At 38.5% G+C, this 24,663-nt stretch overlaps 1 protein-coding gene across 1 annotated transcript; it reads left to right on the forward strand.

Moving 5' to 3' along the window:
* The first annotated feature begins 856 nt into the window (after nt 1-856).
* On the forward strand, nt 857-24,663 carry hgfb (hepatocyte growth factor b). The gene is made up of 18 exons (XM_014969454.2): nt 857-1,068; nt 2,200-2,359; nt 2,625-2,737; nt 3,315-3,429; nt 5,547-5,695; nt 8,485-8,605; nt 9,355-9,473; nt 12,738-12,903; nt 13,017-13,150; nt 14,987-15,080; nt 17,188-17,318; nt 18,101-18,130; nt 18,582-18,696; nt 19,294-19,368; nt 19,449-19,598; nt 19,694-19,800; nt 20,604-20,746; nt 21,258-24,663. Exons 1-18 carry the CDS (start codon nt 1,011-1,013, stop codon nt 21,435-21,437), a joined length of 2,160 nt encoding a protein of 719 aa, XP_014824940.2. The 5' UTR covers nt 857-1,010; the 3' UTR covers nt 21,438-24,663.

The raw sequence follows: 24,663 nt of genomic DNA on the forward strand, positions 1-24,663 counted from the left end.
AATTCAAACAACTGAAAGTAACATAGTTACTTGATTGTACAATATATATGAAATGGCACTGTGTCTGAAAAATACATAAAACCCTTTAAAAAGAAGTTAAATTATTTTAAACTAAACTTTAACAAACAAATTCACGCTTAAAATGTCTTATTTTATAAGCAATATTTCTTGTGTCAGGGTTGGAAAGGTCAAAGAAATCTAATAGCTATTAGAATTTGCACATGAATTAAATCACACATTTATGTTGATACTTTTAATTCCTTTACAAACAACTTTGTGGAAATGGGATTAGTTAAACCTTCCTCTGGGAAGGTTTAAGTAATAGCCTATTACTGTACTCATACCACTAATAGGACTCATTCTGGTCCTACTACTAATAGGACCAGAATGAGTATTAGGGCCACTAGGACTAATTTTAATTTTTATGTCTGGAGACCTGTCCCAATAAAACTCCCGGGTAATTTACTTTTCAGTTTTAGGTAGTGGGGGGAAAAAAAATGTTAAAAGACAAAACTTAAGACAAATGGCGAATTTCCCTCAGCGCTGACGGGATGGAAATAATAGGGTTAAAGTGAAGTCAAAAAATAACACGTGAAATATTTAACCTGCTTAATTTGTTTATTTGAACAGAAGGATGCAACCCCATTCACATCATAAACAAAACACATCCAGCACCACACAGGTCTGAACATTCGCACCCCCCTTTAAATATTGGTAAAGTACGTACTTGCTGGTTGCGGAGGGATAAAGTCGAAAAAAAAAAACGAGATGAAAAATAAATAAAACGTAGAGCAAGAAGAAGATAGATGCGTAACTCTTTCGCGCGCGCGCAAACAGGCAGAGGGGGAGGATGGGGGGGAGAAGGAGGGAGGGAGAGAGGGAGGGAGGTGAATAAGTACTTAGAGGGGAGACGCATCATTTGTGCAGTGGTGGAAGCAAAGTCCCTTGGTATCTGTCAGAGCGCACAGCAGGCAGCGTTTCCATTTGTTTTCTCTGCACGTTGTTGTGTAATGAAGGCGATGTGGATTTACAGGCTCGTTGTTGGACTCGCAGTCGTTTCTTGCTGCGGTAAGTTCTTCTTTTTGTCTTTCCCTCCGTAAACTGTTTAGTAACAGTTTGGAAAACGTGTCTGACTGGCTGCAGTCGCGTTTCACTGCACTGGCTGGCGCTCCACGAATAGCCGATAGCAGTTTTATTCAAATAGCCTACCTTCTTGTTAATTTAATCTGACACAAAATAGTAATAATGAAAAAATAAAGACAGAAATATGTACATTATTTTGTTGTAAAAGCTGTATCTGAAGGTGTATTTTCTATCCATAGCATTTATTTCACCTTGCAAGAACTTTTAAGCGTTCATAAACCCAAGTGATATATGAAACACTATGCAGCTGTTTTCATCCCATACTGCTGTGTCATCCGCAAAAGGACCTCCTAACCTGTTACAAAAAGCTCTAACAAAGTGATCAAATAACGTACTGTCACACAGTGTAACCAGCTAAAACCATTTTAACCTTTCTGTAGTCCACTTTGTTTTTTTTGTTTGTTTTTTTCCAGCAGAATGATTCTCAAAGTTTCATTCAGCAGAGTAGAAGCATAACTTTAATTGACTCACGTCAAACCTCTGATCCTTCATGTCATCCAAACTTAATGCATAGACTGAATCTGAAAGCAGGACTCATCATGCTTGTCGTTTCAAGATCTGCATTGTTAAAAGAAGAAGAAGAAAAAATCAAGTCAATTGAAGTGCTTGCAGACAGACAAACAACACGTGTAGGAAGAAGGGGAAGAGTGATGTGGTTTTGGGATTTGAAACCAGAGTTTTCTTTTCAAGTGGCTCTCTGATTTTTACAGAGATTTTAAAAGACCCAAGGCAAATTGGCACACTTAAAGCAGCCTGACTCATTACTGGTTGATCTAGTGTGAGTGTTTGTATTAACATGTCATCCGCACCACCTTTCTGAATGATGTTGAATAATAATAGGAGATTCATCTTATTTAAAGTGAACGAACAGTGTAACACAATTCTCCTCAGCGGATAGCTAATTGCAGAACAGGTTAGTAAACCAAAAGCAAGTCCTGCATGTTCTTCCTCCTCATTAAAGTTAGTTATACCTTAGTGTCTGTTTTGCCTTAAAAAAGTTTCTTCACACTCTGTATTGCTGCAACTGCATGACCATGTTTTGTGATTGTGCGACAGAGGGCAGGCGAAATGCTCTCCAGGACTATCAGAAATCCGAAGGTACCCGACTGACTGTTGTGTCTCCAGATTCCTCACATTTGACCAAAAGCAGGAAACTGAGCTTAACCAAATGTGCAAAAACATGCAGTCGTGGAAAAAGACTCCCATTCAACTGCAGGTTTGTCAACAATGATTCCCCTATCCTTTTTCTTTTTAAATATGCAAATTGAACTCATGGAAACGGATGTCAGTTGGAAAAAAAAAAAAAAAAAAAAAAAACAACCAAGGGATTGATGATGCGACCTCCTAACCATATAAAATTATTATGAGTGGCATAATTTTAACTACTAAAATACCTGTCAATGCATTTTGCTTCAAGAAATTACAGATTGTATTCAGTCGTCATTTGTCCTCAGCTTTCTCTATCTGTTTTCCTTCCCCAGAGCTTTCCTCTATGATCATCGGAACAGGAAATGCCAGTGGCTTTCATTTGACAGAAATTCACCAGGAGCTCAAAGCCATCAGAACGTCTACTATGACCTCTATCAAAAGAAAGGTGCCCTTTTCTGTTTTCTTTTCCTTTTTGCCAACTGATATTAGGACCAGACGCTGTCTCACCCGATCAGCCTGTCGATCAGGACAGGAAAGTTATCCCCATTAAGGGTGGTTTGTGTTGCATTAATGTATCAATTATATTTGGAATTTGATTTGTCTATTGATTTTAGTGGTCAAAGTGGTTTATTTTTAGTAATCATAGCAGCCCACAGGGGGGAAAACAAGGGAGTGTCAAGGGTAATTGTCTTTTTTTTACAGCCCCACTATATGTCATGCTTTATTCTCTGCTGTTACAAAGTGGTGTTCGTATAAACACTGGAAATCCCTGTCTTCAGTTTAGTCAAGATGACCACAAAAAAAAAAGTGAACATCCAAGCTCTGCAGCCAGTGTGAACCCGCATGGCCCTGATTGGGAAAACAGATTCCTCTTCTGGCAATGTCACATTCTTGTTAAGCCCAGCATTGCAACTCCCTCTCTCTGTTTTCTTCATTAGTTGCTCAGGCTTTGTCTATAAAAATTGTGATCAGGTTGTTAACTCATCACATTTCCCTCTTCTCTCGTTTTTGCCTCACTGCAGACTACATAAGGGAATGCATTGTGGGGACAGGTCAGAGCTACAGGGGTCGGAGGTCAGTGACAGTCAGTGGGATCCTGTGCCAAGCCTGGGCCTCCCCAATACCTCATGAGCACAAGTAAGAAATGCAATGTTCTTTTCACCCCAGTGTCAAACAGCACCGTGTTATAAGCTGCTGTTAATGTTAGTGTTGGCCAGTAAGAGCAGCAATTAGCTGGTAGCTAGAGGCTAGTCTGTGTCCATGTGTGGGTTTGATATATTAGTGGCTGATTATGCTCCAGGGAGCAGTCATTCATCAGAGGTGACCTCATTGTAACACTTCACTGAGTCACACATCATTTCCTGCAATGGACAGTCTGTTTATCGAGATGTGTGTTTATTTTGCATGTGTGTCTCCGTACAGAAATTTGGATCTTATCTAATTTGCGACTAGCTTCTAAGATAAGAGGCTGCATGCGATTTCTTGGGGGGAATGCATCAAAAAACACTAAATGGACAGCAAGAGTAGATCACAATGTCTTAAGAGCAACAAGATTAAAGTGTAAATCCTTTTCCTACTCAGTCTGGACGAGCATGGAAAACGAACATAGTGTGTGGTAAAATATTTCTATATCCAGCCTGTTTTTTGTGTCATTAAGTGTCCTTCCTTCCTTCCTTCCTTCCTTCCTTCCTTCCTTCCTTCCTTCCTTCCTTCCTTCCTTCCTTCCTTCCTTCCTTCCTCCCTTCCTCCCTTCCTTCCTTCCTTCCTTCCTTCCTTCCTTCCTTCCTTCCTTCCTTCCTTTCTTCCTTCCTTCCTTCCTTCCTTCCTTCCATCCATCCATCCATCCATCCATCCATCCATGCACACTGATGGTCTGGAAAAAAGAAATGCCTCAAATTCAACTATTGTTTTTAAGATAAGAAAAAAAAAAACTCAAATAGACTGAGGATGCTGAAAATTTAAGTTAGCAATGTTATGAGCTTTTGACACTAATTTAGACATGCATCAGGTATAAAAGAACTAAATGCTTTTGAAAACAAATACAAAATAACACAATAAGCTTCTTAGCTACGTCCTCTGTGTATATAGTCCACATTCACGTAACTTAAGGCTCTTGAAAGATTTCACTTTAAAGTAGCTCATTTAATCTTTTCCCACAGATGAATTTGCTAGACTAACACAGAGAAAACAGTCATTACCAATAATAAAGTAAGGCAATGTTTACAGTGTTTCTGATGTTACCCAGCAGATCATCATTGTGAGCTCAATACAGGGCTTATCTGCTCAAATTATCCTCCCTTTTCTCCCTTTTTTATTTTGTTTTTACCTAATTTGAATTTTCCGGTTCAATTAATGTATTGCATTTTTTATGAATAAGGTGTAAAAAGAAATACAATTTAAAGAAAAGGTATAAAAAAATACAATTCAGAGAAAAATATAAGTATTTTCAAATGACCAAAGATATGTAAAGTCTCATATCCTTATATATGTTAAGAATACTGAAAGGGCTTTGTTGTGAGCTGCTTAACTTGCATATATCACAGCTGGCAGTGAATGTTTGTACTTTCAATGAACCTCCTATGTCAAACTACATTTAATGCCTCTACAAATTAGGTAATTACAGCAAGGAACTTTGTATGTTTTTATCAGTCAGCTTGTAGGCATAGGGATCTCTGACACACACACGCACCCACACACGCACACACACGCACACACACACAGAGTGAAAAACCAATAGGACTTTTATCAGCTCCAGGTTTTAACTTCCTGCCTCCTCTGTCCTTATCGGGCACCAAAAGATGAACGTTTCATACTTTATCATTTCATCATCGTGGAAAAATACAGCTCGACGTAAAAACTACACTTGCCATGTCCATCATCCCCACTGGTGACCACAGCCATGTGCTCGCCTGATGTAAAAGATATGAGTCACTTGTCAGCATGTTTATTCTACATTAAGAACAGGCCTTGACGGGAAAATATCACCGCTGTTACGCATGAACATGCTTTCTCTAATTACCAATAGCATGGAATGGATAAGTCAGTCCTCCAGCCTTGCAACCGGTGACTTTAAAAGATGTTTATTTTGCCGTCTCGACGCAGGCGATTTACCGCCAAGCAGCAGCTGCCTTGTAAAGGAGAAATTGCTTGTCATTCTGTGATTAGTAAAAGTTGACATTAAGCTTCTGGCTTTTGTTTCTTCACTTTGCTCTGGTTGTGAGCTGTTGTTTTGCATGCTGCTCTTGTTCCAACAGATTCATGTCTAAGCGGTACAGGAAAACGGACCTAATAGAGAATTATTGCCGCAACCCAGACAACTCCACCGTTGGTCCGTGGTGCTTCACCACTGACCCCAGGCCACACCTCCGACACCAGGAGTGTGGCATACCGCAGTGTTCACAAGGTAAATGCACATACGTCTCTGCACGAGGACATTCATGTTGAAGTAATAAGCATACCGCATTGGAAATTACTGCACAATTACAATTATTATTGAAGCTTGACCAACTGAAATGAAGTGTAGCACATTGGGCAATCAGATATTTGGAGAAGGATGTGCTTACTCTGACTGTGGTCTACTTTACCTCTGTTCTTAAATACATGTCAGTCTAGGGGGTTTATTTACCGAGGCAGGCTGCAGCTGTTTCCAGGTGTGGGGTTCACATGTTAATGTCCTCTCTTGTTTCTTCAGGCTCCGATTTTATGAGCGGTTTGAGCCCCAAAGGAACAAGTCATGAAATATTAGAGGAAATTAATGCCTCTGTTGTTTCATCTAGATAAATATCCAGCAATTAAGCCTGTCCTTGTGGCAAACATGTGGTTGTGATGAAAGCAAAACACTCTCAGCCTCAATGTTATATCACAAAATGTTACTGCCGGGTCTTCCTGAAGGAGTGGACGATAATGACAGCTGTTATCTAATCCTAAGGGATGCATGCTGTCAGAGGGCTTGTTCCCTGTGCATCACACTGGATCACTTTAATTAGGGGCCCAGTAGTAGAATGATAAAAAGAGATCAGAAAACCTCATGTTCTTCAACAGACAGATGTTAAGAGCATCAGTCTGGGGGGTGCTGTGGTGGCTCAGGGGCAAAGCGCAACCCACATATTGAGGCCTTGGTCCTCATGCCGGTGGTCGCAGGCTTGATTCCCGACCTGGTGACATTTGCCGCATGTCTCCCTCTTTCCTGTCAAACTACTTTCAAATAAAGGCCAGTAGAGCCAACAAAACCTTAAAAAAGAACATCGGTCTGAAGAACGAAACATGTAATTAAATTCAATTTCGATAGATTTTGGTCTGTGTTGTTGTAAAGAGCGGAAGGGTTCCTCCAAAATGTAACCGCTGCTAATAGAGAGCACACATGCAGATACAAACGTGTCATGCACAAGCAGAAAAATACCAGCAGCCAGAAGTAATAAATGTGCTGTGTCATGTCAGGAGTGGGCTCATAAACATCTGTTTTTAATAGGCATCCTTTTGGTTGTTTACACTGTGCAGTGTATCCCACTCACCATTTAACAAATGGTGGCCTCTCTTCATTAAACTTTGATGTTTTCATTAATCTGACACAGTTTGTGCCAAGGTGCATTTAATGTCTATTAACATAACTATAACAGCATAATTGAGACCTGTTAAACAGATGGTTCTGGTTTTTTGTAGAGTTTTTTTTTTGTGCGTACATGCGTGCGTGTGTGTGTGTGTGTGTGGAATGCGTTTGACTTGTAAACATCTTGCATGACACCAAACAATGCTTACAGTGTGCCTGTTTGGCCATCATTAAGGATTTCTGAGGAGGAAAACAAGCTTTAAGAGGTATCAGCTCTAAAAGTGTCGTCGCAGTTTACATTGTTGCTGTTTTCTCAGCTGAACATCTGTGTCGAGTGAATTTGTTTCACAAAAGGTGTCTTGTCACTAATCATCTACATAAATATATCTGCCAAGTATTGCAGCATCGCTCCAAACAGAGGTTCTTCCTTTTCATTATGACTCATGCAGATTTCCTCTCATTGTCTAGATTCGTCCTTACTTTCACTGAACCTCATTTCCACTGTTTCATGCTTGTTCTTTTGGTCTTGGATGAGCAAAGATATGAGTCATAGGTGAGCGAACCAACGAGGGCAATATTTAGTTGAGTAAATACTGGAAAAATTAAAAACAGTTTGGGGTTTTTCCCCACCGACTTGGTTCCAGGGCTCAACCCGCAGGGCTGTTTGAGCCAGTTCTTCACGGCTTCTGTGTAAGAACCAGTCTGGTTTGCTAAAACCATAGAGCGAACTCTACGCCATGTGATCACATCACCGTTTCATCCAGTGGATAGTTTAACCACACAAATCACATTGCTTAATGGCATCCCATCGTTTTGTTAACAACAGTTTAAAGAACATGCCGTGCTTGTGAACTTAACGTCACATACCAACCGCATGACTTACATGGGGGACATTTTGCACGCACTTTGACAACTTGCTATTTCAAGCATTATTTTAACATTCTGCTTGTAAACGGTTGCAAGGACATGGTTATGTGACTACAGTTAATAATATTGTACCAGTAGAAACACAGTAAAACCTCTCTGTTGTTTTAACCTGTCATATTTCCTAAGAATGAACTGGCTAAACAGGGATGAAAACCAAATTCAATGGCAATAGTGTAATGTGTGATAATTACGCACAACTGAATCAACATGTTCCCTTGTGCATACATTCAAACATTTCAAACATTCATACTTTTCTTTCTGTAACTCATAAATATACCAAGATACAATGACAGACATTCTTATGGTAATTAGTTGCAAGATGATTTGATCACAGGTGAGAAATTCATGTAAGAAGATAAAAAAAAATGGTGCAAAACTGATGTATGAAAGTGGTCACTTTTCTGCCAAAGAGGCAAAATGACCTGAGGCCATTTATTGTTGTCAGTTTCAGAACATATTCAGGATGTATTTTCTTTCTAAAGCAGGTGTTAGCTTGACTTCCCCAGTTTCTTAGTCGTCACTAAAGTTAAAATATTTCAGCTGCTTAGTGTTGGAAAGATCCTGACTACAAATATCCCATAATCAGCCTCATTCAAACTGACTATCCAAAATCTCCTTTGGAAGCAATGATTCTTTAAAACAAACAAACAAACAAGCAAAAAAGCCTTGTTACCTCGAAGTTAGACCTTATGCTATATTTGTCTTCCTTTACTGTACAGTTGAGTGCATTACCTGTAATGGGGAAGATTACAGAGGACCAATGGACTACACAGAAAGTGGGAAAGAATGTCAACGATGGGACCTGAATGAACCTCACAAGCATTCATACCATCCCTCAAGGTAAAACTTTCACACTTAAAATCGCATGAAGTACACCTCACAAACCATATGCTCTGTCGATGTGCATGCGATATTTTTTCATCACACAGTATTTTGCTGCAGCTGATTCATGAGACTCACTCTGGAGATCAGTGATTTTGAGTCAGCCAATGAAAACATTTCCCCTAAGAGAAGTGATGGGAATCTAGTATAGATCTGTGTTTTTTAACTGTGGTATGCAGGGAAATCCCCATTAGGAAAGCTATATATTTCAATTTGTGCAAGTATTCCTTACATCTTTTCAGCTTGTGTTGACATATGTCCCCGTCAGCTTTTGCGAGTTTGTGTCATGGCTCTTCCAGCTAGTTGGGTGGCAGGTGGTCTGGATTAGCTGAGACTCGTTAACACGTCCTTAATCATCAGACTATTTGTACAAACTGGGCCCCAGGCTGCTCATGCCGTTAATGAAACGAGAGGAACCGCAGCCTGGTGCTTCATGCCTGAAGGCGACGGGCCTGAAGGGATGTGGGACTTTGGGATGACTGACTGCTAAACATCTGTAGTGTTGCAACTTATTATCCTCCTCATTTCCCTGAGCTCTAAACACATAAACAGATGGTGTCTGCTCGCAGCTAGTCGCCTATTTGTCAGCTTCATGTAGTACTATATACTCTTTCAAATTGTTCCACTGTGCACGCAGGAGAAATGTGGAACTTTATTGCAAGCTTTGGGCTTTGTGTACACTCTAAGGTGTCTCGTTTTTGTGCTAGATACCCTGACAAAGGCCTACATGACAACTACTGTAGGAACCCTGACGGACGTCACAGACCATGGTGCTTTACCACAGACCCAAACACACACTGGGAGTACTGCAACATCAAAGTTTGTGGTAAGCATGAGTGCGTGTTTGTTTGTGTGTGGTTAAATAGACCCCAGTTATGCATGTCAAGTGAAAATCTGTCTGTGATGTAAACTAGGTGTGTTTGTGTTGAATACTGTTGCTGTCAGTCATGCCTGACTGAATTTTCCACAATGTTCAACTTCCTGTAGCATTTGTTTTACCCCATATTGACATGAATCTTCCTTGATGTTAGGGAACACATGTACACACACAACTATCAGCTGGCCCCCTTTCTTTAGTATCCAAAATGTTTATTTTTCACAGCGCCATCGGCCCGCTGTTTATTTTTCTATGCCAGCTCTTGGTAGTCAGGCTGCACAGAGCTCCACATTAGCAGTCAGCAACACATGTAGACAAAACACAGGAATATACCTGTGTTTTTATTATATAAAAGGTCCGACTGATGTCTTAACAATTAATGCTGTTAAACATTAGTTGTTCGACTAACCGGATGCATCTCTTCAGCAGAGAAGCTGATAAGAGTTTATTCTAATTCGAGTTAAAAACTAATTGCTTAGTTTAAAATGTCTTCGTGCTTAACTTAGAACAACTAAGTCAAAGTCCAGATCTACTGCAAATCCTACACTCAGAGATACTCTCCAATCTGATTGATCTTAAGCTATTTCGCAAAGAAGAATGGGCAGAAATGTAAGTTTACAGATGTACAAAGCTGATAGAAACATAAACCAAAAAGATTTGCAGCTGTAAAAGCAATGAACGATGGTTCTACAAAGTGTATAGGACAGAACCAAAGACATTACATGTTTTCAAACTTCTGTATATTCAGGTGCATGCATACTTTTTAAAAGCTTTGTACTCTCTTTGAGACTGGCCGGCTGGCCTGCAAGAGGCATCCGCAATCCTGGCACCATGGTTGCTTGATGGCAATGATCCATATGGACCCAATAATTCAGTGTTTCCCTTATTTTCTCCCCTCTAAAAACTGTCTTCTACCCCTCGCTCTCTATCTCTCCGGCTTGCTCTTTGATATGGGAGTTTTTTGGTAACCACCCAAGTTTACGACCCAGTTAGTCTTAATCAAAACAAGGCTGTGAGGACAAAGCGAGAGACACAGAAACGGAGAAGTGGTCCACTCACACGGCCCCTTCTTTTGTTTACTGTTAAACTGGCACATATCTATTTTTAGACACAATAAAAAAAATTAAAAAAATTAAGATTCAGTGTTTATAACATGTTTTTTCTGCATGTACTCATGTACAGGCTAATGAACTTCTGACTTGCCTCTGACCTTTCTGTGAACAGATACAAAAACAAGGGATTCCTGCTTTGTTTTTCCAGATCTCCTCTAAAAAGAGGTCCATAGAGGGGGCTGTTCTGCTGAAACCAAGATACTGCTAAATATCCAATGAAACGCTATCACTAACCAAATATTTCTCCTGTTCTAAATCTAGGAACACTGATTGATCTCAGCTTAAAAACATAATTTTTATCTACACAACGCAATTGTTTGCAACCTTCATGTTAACAAAAGATCTGCAGTGATGACAGTTACTGACTCAGAGGACCTGGCTACAGCCAAAGCAAATTGTCTGCTACGTGTGAAATTATGTGCAAAGGTAGTCTTTACTTGACCGAAATAAATGGATGAATATACTTTATGGGGATCAGTTTACTGAAGAGTAATCCTTGTTCAAGTGTAATAATTTTAAAAAGGATATTTTTGCTCTAGTGGCTTTTATTTCACAGCAAATTGACAGAAAACATGTGGCAAAGGACAACAGGCCTGGACTCTCACCCAGAATTGCCTTTCTTGTAAAAGTGTAACTGTTTTCTATAGCTGGCTGTAGAGATAGCTGACCAGCAGTGTGCAGCAACAGATTGGAGAGGTATCACAGCCTTACTTTAAGCTCCGTACAGCAGGTATGGAGATGCTGACTTTATGTCCTACATATTTGAAGCACTTTAAACCATAGGAATGATATGATGGGATTTTTTTTTTGTTTTTTGTTTTGGTTTTCAAAATGTAACTTTTTAAAACGTTAATGTACTTTGATACCGAGCGTAAACACACACATTCTATTTGTATTGTGAAACAGTGGTCAATGTTACCAACTGTGTTTTACTCTGCCCATGTTTGTGTATGCCTAAAAATAAGGAAAATCTATTTGTGATGGAGTAGAATTAAATCATTTTAAGATAATTAAGATTTCCAGTGCAGATGATGACATGATTTTTATTCTGTGCGTCGTCGTTATTTATGCATTTTCTTCCCTTGGTAGTGAAATCTGTTGTCATCAGTCACTTTCTGGCTCCGGATAAATTTACACCGATCTTTCAGTTGTTTTGTAGACTCTTCTCAAAGCTAGAAGGAGACCCGCTACTACGAATCGTGCATTTGTCTCCTTATGGATTTCCTTTTAATTTTTTCCATGTGTTTCCAAGATCATTGAAAGAAACTGCTTTAGGACAGGCGAGCATGGCCAGCAAATGTAAATAAAGACTGATTTTCGGGATGTGATGTCAAAACCAAGCCAAACATTGTGCTGTCACAACCTGGTTTGTGGAGTACCAGTTGAAAGCTGTGGTTTGCATGTTAGCTGTCAACATCTTGATCCTTGGAAAATGGAGCAAGTGGGCGTCTTGTTATGAACCAAAGAAAGACGTAGTAAAGCACAACATTGGACCACTCTTACCCGCTTTTTTATTTTTTATTTTTGCATTCTGAATCAACTTCGGAATCACAAGTGTTGTCCTGCTTGTGAACATAAAATGCATTTTAAAGATGCAATTTTGGTTCATTTATTAGGTCCATCGATTATGCAGACATTTAGGATCCAGAATCTTAGTTGTATACTTGAGCTAGAACCATTAATTTTTCAAAGTAGATAACTTTGCCTGTGTTAAGTATCCACAGAAATACAGCAGCACAAAAATGCAAGCAACCAATATTAGAAAACAATAGAAAACATGAAAGACAATAAAATAGTACAACTGCTAGAACTTGTACTACAGATTTAGAAGCATAAAAAATGGCAAAGAACTGAGGAAGACTGAACATGTTTTTTTATGGTTTTTGTTGTTTTTTTTAGCACAGAAGCATCAGTTACAGAAACAGACTCACACATCAAATGGAATATAGTTTTAAGTGGAATAAGATGAGTTCCCACCAGCCAGTCCAAATAACATCACTCTCTTCTTATTCTTGTTACTGTGTATTTACCAGCATGCATTCCAACAAATCAGCTAGATGTTCCTTAATGAACAGACTTAATATTTTAAACTCTTTTGCAGAAACCCCTCCTAAAAGTCCTGAGGCGGAGACAACTGAGTGTTATGAGGGCAGAGGAGAGGGTTACAGAGGCACAGCGGACACGACGCCCAGCGGACTCGCCTGCCAACGCTGGGATTCTCAGTATCCACATAACCACACATTCCTACCTGAAGCTTACCCTTGCAAGTGAGTGAAAAATTGCACGAGAAAGCCTTCAACGCACTTACCCACCAGTGTGCACTCACGTCTGAGAAGATAACACAATGCCTTTTTTTTTTTTTTCCCTCACTATTTTCCAGGGACCTGAAAGAGAACTACTGTCGAAATCCAGACGGTCAAGAATTCCCCTGGTGTTTCACTACAGACCCAAGAGTACGCACAATGTTCTGCACCCACATCCCTCAGTGTGGCGTCCAGAACAGTCCTGTCAGCGGTGAGAAACTTGACAGCTTTATTTGATGCTGAAAGCAGCAAGGGAAAAGCATGTTTCTTCAGCCTAAAACAGAAGAATATTTGGTGATTTTTACATTTTGTACACTGCAGAATTCGTATGAGACCCTGTACCACACATATTGGTTTGTGACCAAGGTCCTCTGCATCCCTGTGGAAAATTGTAATCGCACAGGACTGTGGGAAGGACTGACCACCACGTCTCACATAAATAAAATCTGACAGCAGTTAGGGATGGTCTGGTCTCACTGGACAGGGAAAAGGATGAAGTTGGGGGATTAGTCTTGGTTCAGATTCTTTCTGCAATACCAAGAGATTCTGAAAGGGAAAGATGTAGATCTATGGCTGATTACACACATTTCAATTTCTCAAGGGATTTTCAGGAATATTTTTTAGTTTCTGTGGCTTTGCATAAAAACTGACTCTGAGGTTGGTTTGTGGTTTACCCTCGAGGTTTGAATACATTCCCATATAGAAATGAAATGTAGGATGACAGGCAGCTTAATAACTTATTTATGTTTGTTTCTCCAAGGAGTCTTAGTGGATGACTTACTTTGTGTTCCCATCTCTGTGTGTTCTAGATCCAGCCATGATAGCTAAAGCAAAGGCGTTTTTATAGTTTAACGTGAAAGTTATATATTTGTGGTTTGTTAGGGTTCAGTTTGTTAGAAACTATTTTCCACATTTTTCCAGTGGTTTGTATAGTCTAGTGATTAAGTGTAAAGTTTCACACCAAATGTGTATTATACTGCAAATACATTGCATTACATCAGTAGCAATTCTAAAACAAAGTGCCTTGAAAACGTAGTCATATCCTCTGAAGTTTTCCACAGTTTGTCGCAGTAAAAAGGAGACAGCACAAAGTGGCACATAAGTTGTAAGGAAACAGTTACAAAGTTTTCAAATTTCCTACATATTCTTATTTACTTATATGGCATGCAACACACCCAACCCACCAAAATCCTACCTGTTAAGTTTCAGATATGAGAACAGGGGAGATTTTCCGCTGTCCTGTGCTTTCGTACGAATGGGCATGTGAGGGCATTGGCGACATAGTTACTCTAATATGAGAAATGTTCGGGAAAACACTTATATGGGGGCACGGTGGGAAAGAGGGGCAAAATATAGTACTTTCCCGGGAGACTTGACAGATATGACCAAAATCAATATTTTTTTGTCCTGCCACAGATTTTGGGTTCATTTCCTGTTGGAATGTGAACCTCTGTCCCGTTCTAAAGCCTCCTGCCTCCTCCAACAGATCTTCTCATTCTGTGTATTTAGCTCCATCCAACTTCGTATGAAGTCTATCTTAAAGAAACACATCTCTACAGGAAGCTGCTTCTTTCACTATGTGCCCCAGTGGGGCGGTAGTTGTTTTCAGGATTTCCTCTACAGAGTTTTATATGTAGGCCAGCAAGTTTAATTTTTATATTCGCTCTGCCCACTTTCATCTGAACTTCTTATGGTATCAAATTAAAATAAGTTATTTGCACGTCTCACCTTTAAAACCATGTATTTCTACCTCCACTTCACATTCATTTAGTGGTTGGAACTTCAAAAAAGGTTAAAAACGATTCAAGAAGTATGAAGGAAGGCATACCATTAGCTGTTTGTTTTCTTTGTTACTGTTTACAATTTTATATCAGTCATTTTTTGCTGCAAATGCGAGACATTAGTTGCAACCCAGAATAGGCAGAAAATAATTAGAGATTTCAGTAAACAAAGGATGTTTCTTAAGCATGCTTTCTATGTTTTACATATAAAATAAATATCTGAATTCCCTTTCTCATTTTTTCCCCACTTTTGCGGTCAAACTCAGACTGCTTCTTAGGCTTTGGAGAGAATTACCAAGGAGAGCAGTCAAGGACTAGATCAAACCTACCCTGCGCTCCCTGGAGAGACCACAGCAACAGGTCAGTCCGCCGAATCGCTGCTCCCTCCCTGCCTAATAACTTTTCCAAACTTTATGATGTAAAACACAGACCTGCTCTGCCAATAAATCACATACATGCACCTTTGCATAAAAACAAAGATGTAGCAAAACTTTTTAAGGACATTAACTGTCAGAAAGCTTTGTAACATTTGTAGGATTTTTAACGGCTCAGTGATATCAAAACTTTGAAAATGACATGCCTTTTTGTTGAAAACATTTTCCGATATTTCCAAGAACCAGCTGTGCAGACCTTAAGCATGTTGGTCTGAGAGAGGAAACTTACGTTGACCTTTACATAAGTCATTCTGTTGTTAGCCCACCATGGTGAGCTTCTTGATTCCAGGAGCAGAACATGGCTACCGTGACTAGCTTCTTCAGCATCCATGAACAACCACTTTTGTTCCCCCCCCCCCCAAAGATGACCTAACTCAACAAGAATGACTCCTAGGGATAACTTGGTGGAGGGATATACACTTCAGTCCTCGCATTTGACCCCAAAGCCCCCTTTGTAGCAACTTCAAAGCTACTCAGATCCACTGCCTGGAATCCTGCCTGTGGGTCAAAAGTCATGGTCAGGAACTCACAGTGAGAGAAATATAACTCATATAAACATAGAATTTGGAACTCATGCTTGCTTTTTTTTTCTAAACCATTATGTTGTGCAGTGTTGTTTTAATGCTGTTGTTAAATTTGGAATAAGAAAGAATTTTGGTTTTGGTTTTAAAATTCTTACAAGAGGACACTCATGAGTTTAATATGTCTTCATAAAATGTAAATGTTGGAGGATTTAGTGAGTATTTATTTATTGAGTATCTTCTTATCTCGTATATACAGAGAAGCCTAACAGAGAAGTTCAACATGAATGCAGCAGCAACCATTTGCCAACCACTTTTTGGCGCCCCAAATGGGGAACCTGTTTTCATAATAAAACAACATTAACAGGCTTTTAACCTGACCTCCATACCCCCATACACAAGCGTACAACATGCTAAACAATGAAAACAAATGAACATGCCTTGTGCTTGGTGTCATTCAGTTCAAACTTTACAATCAAATAACACTAAACAACTAGTTAAATGCATTGGGCCATATTATTGGCAACTCATTTTCTGAATTACCAAAACATTTCAAATAGTTAAAAGAAAAAATGCAAAAGACCCCAAGAATACATCTGAGGTTGTGGTAGTTTAATGTGTGACATTATGCTCGCCCAAGATAAAAGTAGTGATAGCAATGTCTGCAGTATAAACTTGAGGTGATTTATCTGTTGATGAGAAAGTACTCAAGAAAGAAGTAGTAATGAAAAGACAGAAGCCCCTAAAGGGCTTCTGGGCAGAAAAGACCATTCACTACTTTTTTGGGGGTGAAAAAAGTAGGGACTTTTCACCAAATCACTACTGATAACCAAACCTGTAAGTAGAAATCTTTCAATTCTGGTTGTATCAAGATAGACCTTGTTCTGGTTCTGACTGAGCAGTATTGTTAGACTGACATAAACAGGCATATGCCTTTTTTTTTTCCAGACAAGCATCCTACTATGTTAGCCTGCTTTGTATTAGCAGATCCCACTTTTTTTTTTTTTTTCCATGTAGTTTGTCTGTATTTCACTCCAGGGGATTTATGTACTCAGTAATGTAGCAGTCAAAATGTTATACCGACAACACCATCAATCATGCCACTTAAACTTTATCAGCTAAAGTTAATTATCGAAGTTAAAAATGCAGGAGGGTCAATTGGAGAGAGCAGCTCTTGATTTAACATGGTATGGAGACAACCGGTCTCAGATAAAACAAAACAAAACGCTGTAATAACATTATCTTACCTTATATTCTCAGTTATGGTCATTTTGGTGGGCTGACTGTTTACTCTCTGCTTGAGCTATCTGTCCTACACTGTTCACTTCCATGGCGCTTTTACCTGCATTTCTGGCATGCAGGTTTGTTATATAAAAGTGCTCACTGTATTTGGGAACAATTTTTCAATAGGAAGCCACAAATTACAACATATTCTTGTAAAAAAAAAAAAGTTTTCTTTAGAAAAACTGTCCATGTCCAATTTAAACAATGTTTTTCTTTCTCTTTGTTCAGGGGGGAGAGGGGCATGCTGATGGCTGGCCTAGAGGGAAATTTCTGCAGAAATCCTGATAAGGACAAACATGGTCCCTGGTGTTTCACCAACAACTCTGCCATTAGCTGGGATTACTGCAACGTAAAACCTTGTAAGTCCATGAACATGTGCTCACGCAGTACCATCAAAGTTTAACAATGTCTCTTGCACTCACACATAATGAGAAAACTGAGGTTTGTCATTCTTCCAGATGAAGAATTGTAGTTAAAAAAAAAGCTTCTCTCTTAGAGGTTTGTCATCTCACATATATGGTTACAAAAATAACCTTAGTTTGGAGTGGACCCGCTTGTCGACACTCAGAGATTAGTGTTAGAGAATATTCAGAACTCATTACATTTGCTGGAATCAAACTAAAACCTCCAATTTTCTCCCTGTCACACTAAGCCTCAGAGAGAAACCTTAATATTACTGTCAGATTTGACAACATTAGATGAAACAAAGTAAAATAACCAAAGATATAAAATTCTACCCAAATACTGATAATGGGTAGTAGAGACATGTATTAAAATATCTTTAGCTGAAGGAAAATGGGAGAATTAAAAAAAGAAACGGCAAGGAAAGAGGCTATTCAAGTAAATCAGATTTGCCTTATTCTTCATAAATTAGCTACTTACCAAAATTTACAACTGTAACTCTGGTTTCCCTCAAATATCTTAAACTGTTAAGGTGCTTAAGTTTTCTTTAGTGTGGCAAAGTCTCACAACATCCAGTCAACTTTCTAAAGAAGGGTTGTAATTTTATGAGCTTCACAAAGCTCACAAATACTGTCAGGTCAGACCTGACAGCACTTTTTCCTGTCCGTTATCACCTTGTACCTTGTTAATATTTGTAATAAATGTAAGACAACATGTTTCTCTCCTCTCCTGTCTACAGGTGATGCTTTGCAGAACAGCATTCCACCAGGTGAGTGTTTGTGTCTCCTTGAGCAGCCAAGCCAGTGATGGTTGTGTTTCTTCAGCATTTGTCCTTTTTAATACCCTGTCGTCATGGTACAAGATGCAAAACGTTATGTTGTTGTAGTGACAGCTACATGTGCGTTTGTGTCTGCGAGTTGTTTTTATTATACGTGACTTTTTTTTTCAGATTTATGGAAACTACAAAGTATGAATCCCCAGTTCCTGAGACAGATAGAACCGATATATTGGAAAATATATGTAGCAGCAAAAGCATTTAGTTATGTTATTATGAATGAAGAGCCTTTTATAGTCACTGTTTAAGGAACATACGTGACATTGCATTCATATTCATGTTTATAATTTAAGTTAAATGTATTGTAAGTCTATATTCTCTAAAAAGGTTAACAAAGAAACATGTTTTTTTCAAATGTGTGCACGTTTGTGCTCATGTGTTTCAGTCTTTGTAGCTGAGCCAACCCCTGTGAGGTGTTTTGTCCATAAAAGAACCAGGATTGTGGGAGGAGCTCCAGTTGGCATATCAGACGGCAGCTGGATGGTTAGCATACAGAAAGGGTAAAAGCATTTCAGTTTTATATATTTTCCTCCCACAATCAGGAAAAAACTAAACTTCTTTTTTAATGACTGTTTTAGATGGGTTTTATTTTTTTTCTACTTTTCAATCCAGCTTTTGCACGCAAACAATTTAAACTAACTCCGAAAATATGTTTAAAAACAATAACTGTGTGGTGTGTGAACTATTTGCAGTTTGTTTTATCTCCCTTACCACCCTCCTCATAAAGATAAAATCAGCACCTTGCTAAGCCTTTGTTGTCACTTGGCTGAAGTGATTGTTTCCATCTAAGTCCAAACTTATTTTTATTGAACCAAGAAGTTTGTTTCAGGTACAAAATTAACTAGGTGTCTGTCAAAAGATAATAAAATTATCTAAAAAAAAAAAAGGTAAAATTTTTAAAGAAAACAACAAAAAACATAATTTATCTATTTTATTAGTTGAATACCAGTGACACCACATATGTGGAGGGGGTAGAGATTGTTCTTGAGTATTTTATTTTATAATGCAGTTAGTGCTAATCACATAATACATCTAAAAGGCTCCAGATAACTTGGTTTCATCCATCATGTCACATTTGGCTTTTGTGTTATTCCCAGATCGGTGCATTGGTGTGGGGGTTCTCTTGTGCGAGAGGAGTGGGTACTTACTGACAGACAGTGCTTCTCCTCCTGGTAAGTTCTTTGCTCTGTTTTACTTTAAAGTTTGAAATGTTTTTCAACTCGACATTGTTATTTGTCTTGTGTTCCTTCAGTGTTCCAGATCTCAGCGAGTATCGGGTGTGGCTGGGAGTCTCTGATCTTCGAGAAGGATCTCCTGACAGACCTAAGAGACAGGAAGTCAGAATAGCTCAAGTGATATGTGGCCCCAATGGATCTAGCTTAGCCCTCCTGAGACTCTCAAAGTTGGTGCTTGGGGGAAAAAAAAACTATTCCCAGTTTTATTTAAGCATAAATCTCTGTTTGTTGCATCTGAATAATGCACATTAATTATGTCCAGGCCCGCCCGTCCTGCAGACAACGTCCACACAATTCAGCTGCCTGTGGCCGGATGCTCCATCCCAGAGGGAACCATGTGCAAAATGTATGGATGGGGAGAGACAAAAGGTATCCATATGTTAAACCCACCACAGCTGTTGCATGCATGCATACTCCTGTCTCCTGGGATTGTTGCATATGATGTTGCATTTGCAGTGCCCAGGACAACCAAAAAAAAGAGAATAAATTGGATATAAAAAGACACAAGATACTGGGTTAATTTACATCATCCAGTCAAGGGTTCACTTTAAGTGGCCTTAAGTTCAAATGCAAAAAAAAGATCAAATATTTGAATTGTATCTTCATATTCATCAAATGTATTAATACTCCCATAATTTCCTGTTTATTAATGCATCGCCGAATCAACGTACATGTTCTTTTTCATCAGTTAATGGCAATGTGCTTATGCTTTAATGCATTTTTGGGTGTAATCTTGTAATTTCTTCATTTTCTGTTGCATTCAAAAGTAAACACATTTTTTACCCTACCAGTTTTTGAAATTAAAAAGGTAGATTCATTGGATTAAGGAACGTTACAATAACAGACTGGAGTATCATTTTGGTGAGCTGTTCAAATTGTTGAATTGAGATAGTTTGTATAACTTTTTGTTTGAGCTCATGTTGCATTTTTAATCCTCTTGAACCAACCTGACCAATCTCCTCTGATTGGTGTGGACAACTCCTCAGCAAGTTGTCCACACCATGGCTAATGCTTGAATGCATTGAGTCGCTGCTGTGAAGTTTGCTCATTTGTGACTTAAGTTAATAAGCCATTGAATAGATATAATGTTTATAAAAAAATAATTGCAGTCCTGTTATGCTGTTTGAACTGTAAAAAACCCAGCAATAATTAGGATCCTCTCTTTTTTTTAGGCACTGGTCACGATGACGTCCTAAAGGCAGTGGACTTGCCCATTGTTGGAAATGATAGGTGCAGAGAAATGCATAGAGGGAACTTCCACATCACCAACACCAAGATCTGTGCAGGGGGGAAAAGGAACGAGGGAGTGTGTGAGGTACATGAACAGAAACAGTTTTTGTAAATATTTTTTATTGCCTTATTTATCAGCGAGTTATTTAACCATTTTATTTTGAGGTCAGAAAGTGTCATGGCAACCGTGTTGGTAAATGAGAACAGGCATTGAGATCTGGATAAAAAAAAATAAATAAATAAAAATTGCTCCCAATGTGAATCTACAAGAACTTTAGTGCCTTGATCCAACACAATGCTTTCTAAGCCAAGTTTGATCTAAATCTCAAACAAATGTTTCTTGAATCCACTGGCTTAGATTTCAGTCTGCTGTAAACAGAGCAGCTGGAGACTGTTGCTCCAAATTTCATCAGCTTTCCAAAGCTGTCTGAGGTTTCTGACTGTGTAACAGATCCGAATATGATGGTGCCGCCCGTCACTGAGAATGTTAAACACTTTTTTTTTTTCCATTTACCTTTGTTGGAAAGCTTAACAGTGATGACAGCTCAATTGCGGATGACGAATAATAGTCAGTGTATTTTTTTTTTCTTTTTCAGAGAGATTATGGGGGCCCTCTTGTGTGTCAAGATGGTGATCTCAAAGTTATTGTTGGCATCAGTGTCCATGGCAGAGGCTGCGCTCGAGCCAACCAGCCTGGCATTTTCATTAATGTCCCCTTCTACACACAGTGGATTTACAAGGTCTTTCGATATAACCCAAACTCTGACACTGCTTAGAAACAAATCACTACTAGGGGACTAAATTAAAACTAGACCCTCTCTTCTTTAACTCCAGTGGACATCTTTAACTCAGGACATCTGGTTTCTGTGACTCAGATACCTGTGGGGTATGCAGCTGAAGATGAAAGTCTGAGGAAGCATTTGCAGTGATGATGGCTTTAAAATCACTAGCAAATACCATACTGACTTCAGTACAAGGAGTCAGTAACTAGTGGTTTATTGCAAAGATGGAAACGTATTACTTCTCATATCGTAGACATGTAACATCATGTAATTTTTGAACCATCTAGAGGGAGAACAGTTTTGATAAAAGGGAGTTATTACATAAGAAAAGGAGTCAGTCAGAACCAGAGTCAAAAAATACAAACAGGATAACGAAAAAGAATTTGCCCCTTTTACCTTACCTGTTTCGGTTCCTGGAACAATTATTAATATTACATAAGATTAATTCATTAAAGGTCAAAATGCATCCAGACCAACCTGGCCCTGTGTGAAAAAGTTAACACCTGGATAAGACATGAATTAACTTTGATTTATCACAATATTTTGGAAAGTTAAGTTCAGTATCTCTAGCCATGCCCACATGTGATTATTGTCACATGTCTGTAAAAAGAAAAAAAAAATCATTTAAACAGAACCTGGTTTTCAACACAGAGCACAGTAATATATCATACATTGTAACACATGATGCCCAGTCCTACAGCAATAAACAGATGAGGAACTAAAACTTTGATAAGCCACAGTGAAGATAATTACCTACAATTACCAAGACATTGCACAAAGCTGAACCTGACAAGCAGTGGCCAGCCTACCAAAATTACTACAAGTGTATATTCAGGAAGTTACCAAAGAACTTAGAGCAATATATACAGAAGGCTTTAGTTGCTTCAGTGATGAAGCATGATTCAACAATAAGAAAGAAAAAATGGCGTCCATGGTAAAGTTCCAATGTGAAAACCATTTATAATCTAAATGAACATCTCATCTTTGCTAAAAAGGTGTTTGGCATATTTTGTAGACTTCCGAGATAAAAATTTAACCCCTCAAAAGTTGTGCAATTTGCTAAATCTGGTTCAAAGCTGATTTAGAATCACAGAAAAGGAAAATCATACTCAAAGCGCAGAAGCTATTTGAATCCAAAGGGATGTAAAAGACTTGACTGCGTTCATGTTTTCCTCTGAACTGGGAAATTCTGACTTCCCAGTCAGAAAAATCAATTGGAACTCCCTCCGATGTCAGATTTCCCGCTGGGAAACTGGGAGCAACTCTTTATCGGAAGGGATTGCATAAGACCGACACAACACCTGTCATGAACATGAAGGTTTCTTCGTAAATGTCAATGACTGTTGTCATGAAGTGTCATTCGTTAAATGACACTTTTATTCCAAAGTTGACACCTTTAATGTCTTTTTGATGCGAGTTTTAATGCAACTTTGCTTTAAAAATTTCATTATTTACCTTCATGACAACAAGCATTAATGAAGACTCCGTCATGTTCACAACAGTTATGTCATGTTTATGACAGTGTCATGTCGATCACACTTCAAACAAAGTGTTACTGATGTTTATTTTAAAAGACAAACATGCGAGAGCGTGTCTATATTCATTGTAGCACCTGCAACTATAAACTAAACAAATTAAAAGTGATGTTGTTTGTTAGAGGTACTGTTAATGTTTGTGGGTGTCGCCATGTTGAAATTCCAACTGACCTTGGGTGACCTTGGGTCTGACGTGAAACTGAGCTTCAAGTTTCCGATTTCCGATAGAACTGGAAAGCAGCGTTAGTGCCACTAACTTTCAACGTATGACAGCAGTGGCTGCCACCAAACGAAGCCTAACCAATTAGGTTTGTAGGGCAATTATTCTTTCACATAGCGCCATGTTAGCTTGTATAATATATTTATCATTCTTATTGTATCATTCTTTGAAACTTCTTTTTCTCAGGTTTCCATTCTGTATGAGATCTGTCAACCTTTGCAGACTTCCCATGTGTCCACTGTAGATGTGTGTATGTGAATTCTCAAATCCTGGTATTACTTGAATGAACTGAATACCAAATGCAGAGGTTCAAATGTTGGGCCAATTAGAAAACCAACCTGTGGTAGAACATGTTAAGGGCACTCCATCCATTTCTGAGGGGCTTAAGTAAAACAAGTCCTTTATGTAAATATATATTAAATGAGTGTATTTGTGACACTCTTAATGTAATTTAGGTCTTATAGATCTACAAAATGAGAACATGAATGTTGTATCAAGCAGATAGAAGAAAAAATTAAAGTGATTTTTTTTTTTTTACAGTGGAAAATTTCTGTCATCTTTCTGTCTCATAATTGTTAGATTAAAAACAAAATCCTACATTGTAATGGACTGTACATATGTGATCCTTCTGTGTAAAAAAAAAAAATGAAAGAAGTGCCTAACTTTTAAGTTATCATTCATGTATATTCATAGGCTCATTCTGTACAATTTCCAATAGTTCACGTTTTGAACCATTGTGGTTATTCCTGTTTTGTTTTTGTCCTGTTTTGTTCATTTCTGCAGTAGTGATTGAGGAAAAAAAACCCATCTACACAAGGAGATAATGTAGTCATATTTAATGAATTAGAATGCAGTTGACAAGTTTCAGTAACTCAGTTCATTAACACTTGTGCGTGCAAGGACTGAGGCAAATGATGCAAGTGATATGGGTGTGGGGTCGGTTGGACCCCATTTGTAAACACAAGGGTTAAGTGAAACACAGATGTTTTCAAGTCTCTGTCTCTTAATTATCCAGATTTTCTGCTTATAGTTAATGAAAATTAGAAATTTCAGAAAAAAACAAAACATTTTTAATACAGAAATGTGGCCTCAATGAAAAGTATGTTTTATATCTGCTAAATCTTATTTTCAGAAACCAGGACTGATTTATCAGTGCAGGCAAAACTCGACACATCCTTAGTCTCTCCACTCTGAATGTTAATTTCACAAAGTCAGTCGAATTTTATGTACCAGGAGTTTGCCTGTTTTATCAGAATGACACTTAAATTTACAAAACTTGATATTCATCATATCCATATTATGTATGTACAATTGCGATAAAATGGTTTTTCTCATGTGTTTTGGCACTGAAAGCTGCTACAGTCTACATGTTGTACAGTATTGCCTTATGTTTTCTGTATAATGTACATTTTCTGTAAGGTTCCACTTACCCACTATGCTTAAGAATAAACAGTTTACCTAGTGA

Source organism: Poecilia mexicana, unplaced genomic scaffold (genome assembly GCF_051168715.1).
Source record: "Poecilia mexicana isolate PSO_F unplaced genomic scaffold, ASM5116871v1 scaffold_6, whole genome shotgun sequence".
NCBI lineage: Eukaryota > Metazoa > Chordata > Actinopteri > Cyprinodontiformes > Poeciliidae > Poecilia > Poecilia mexicana.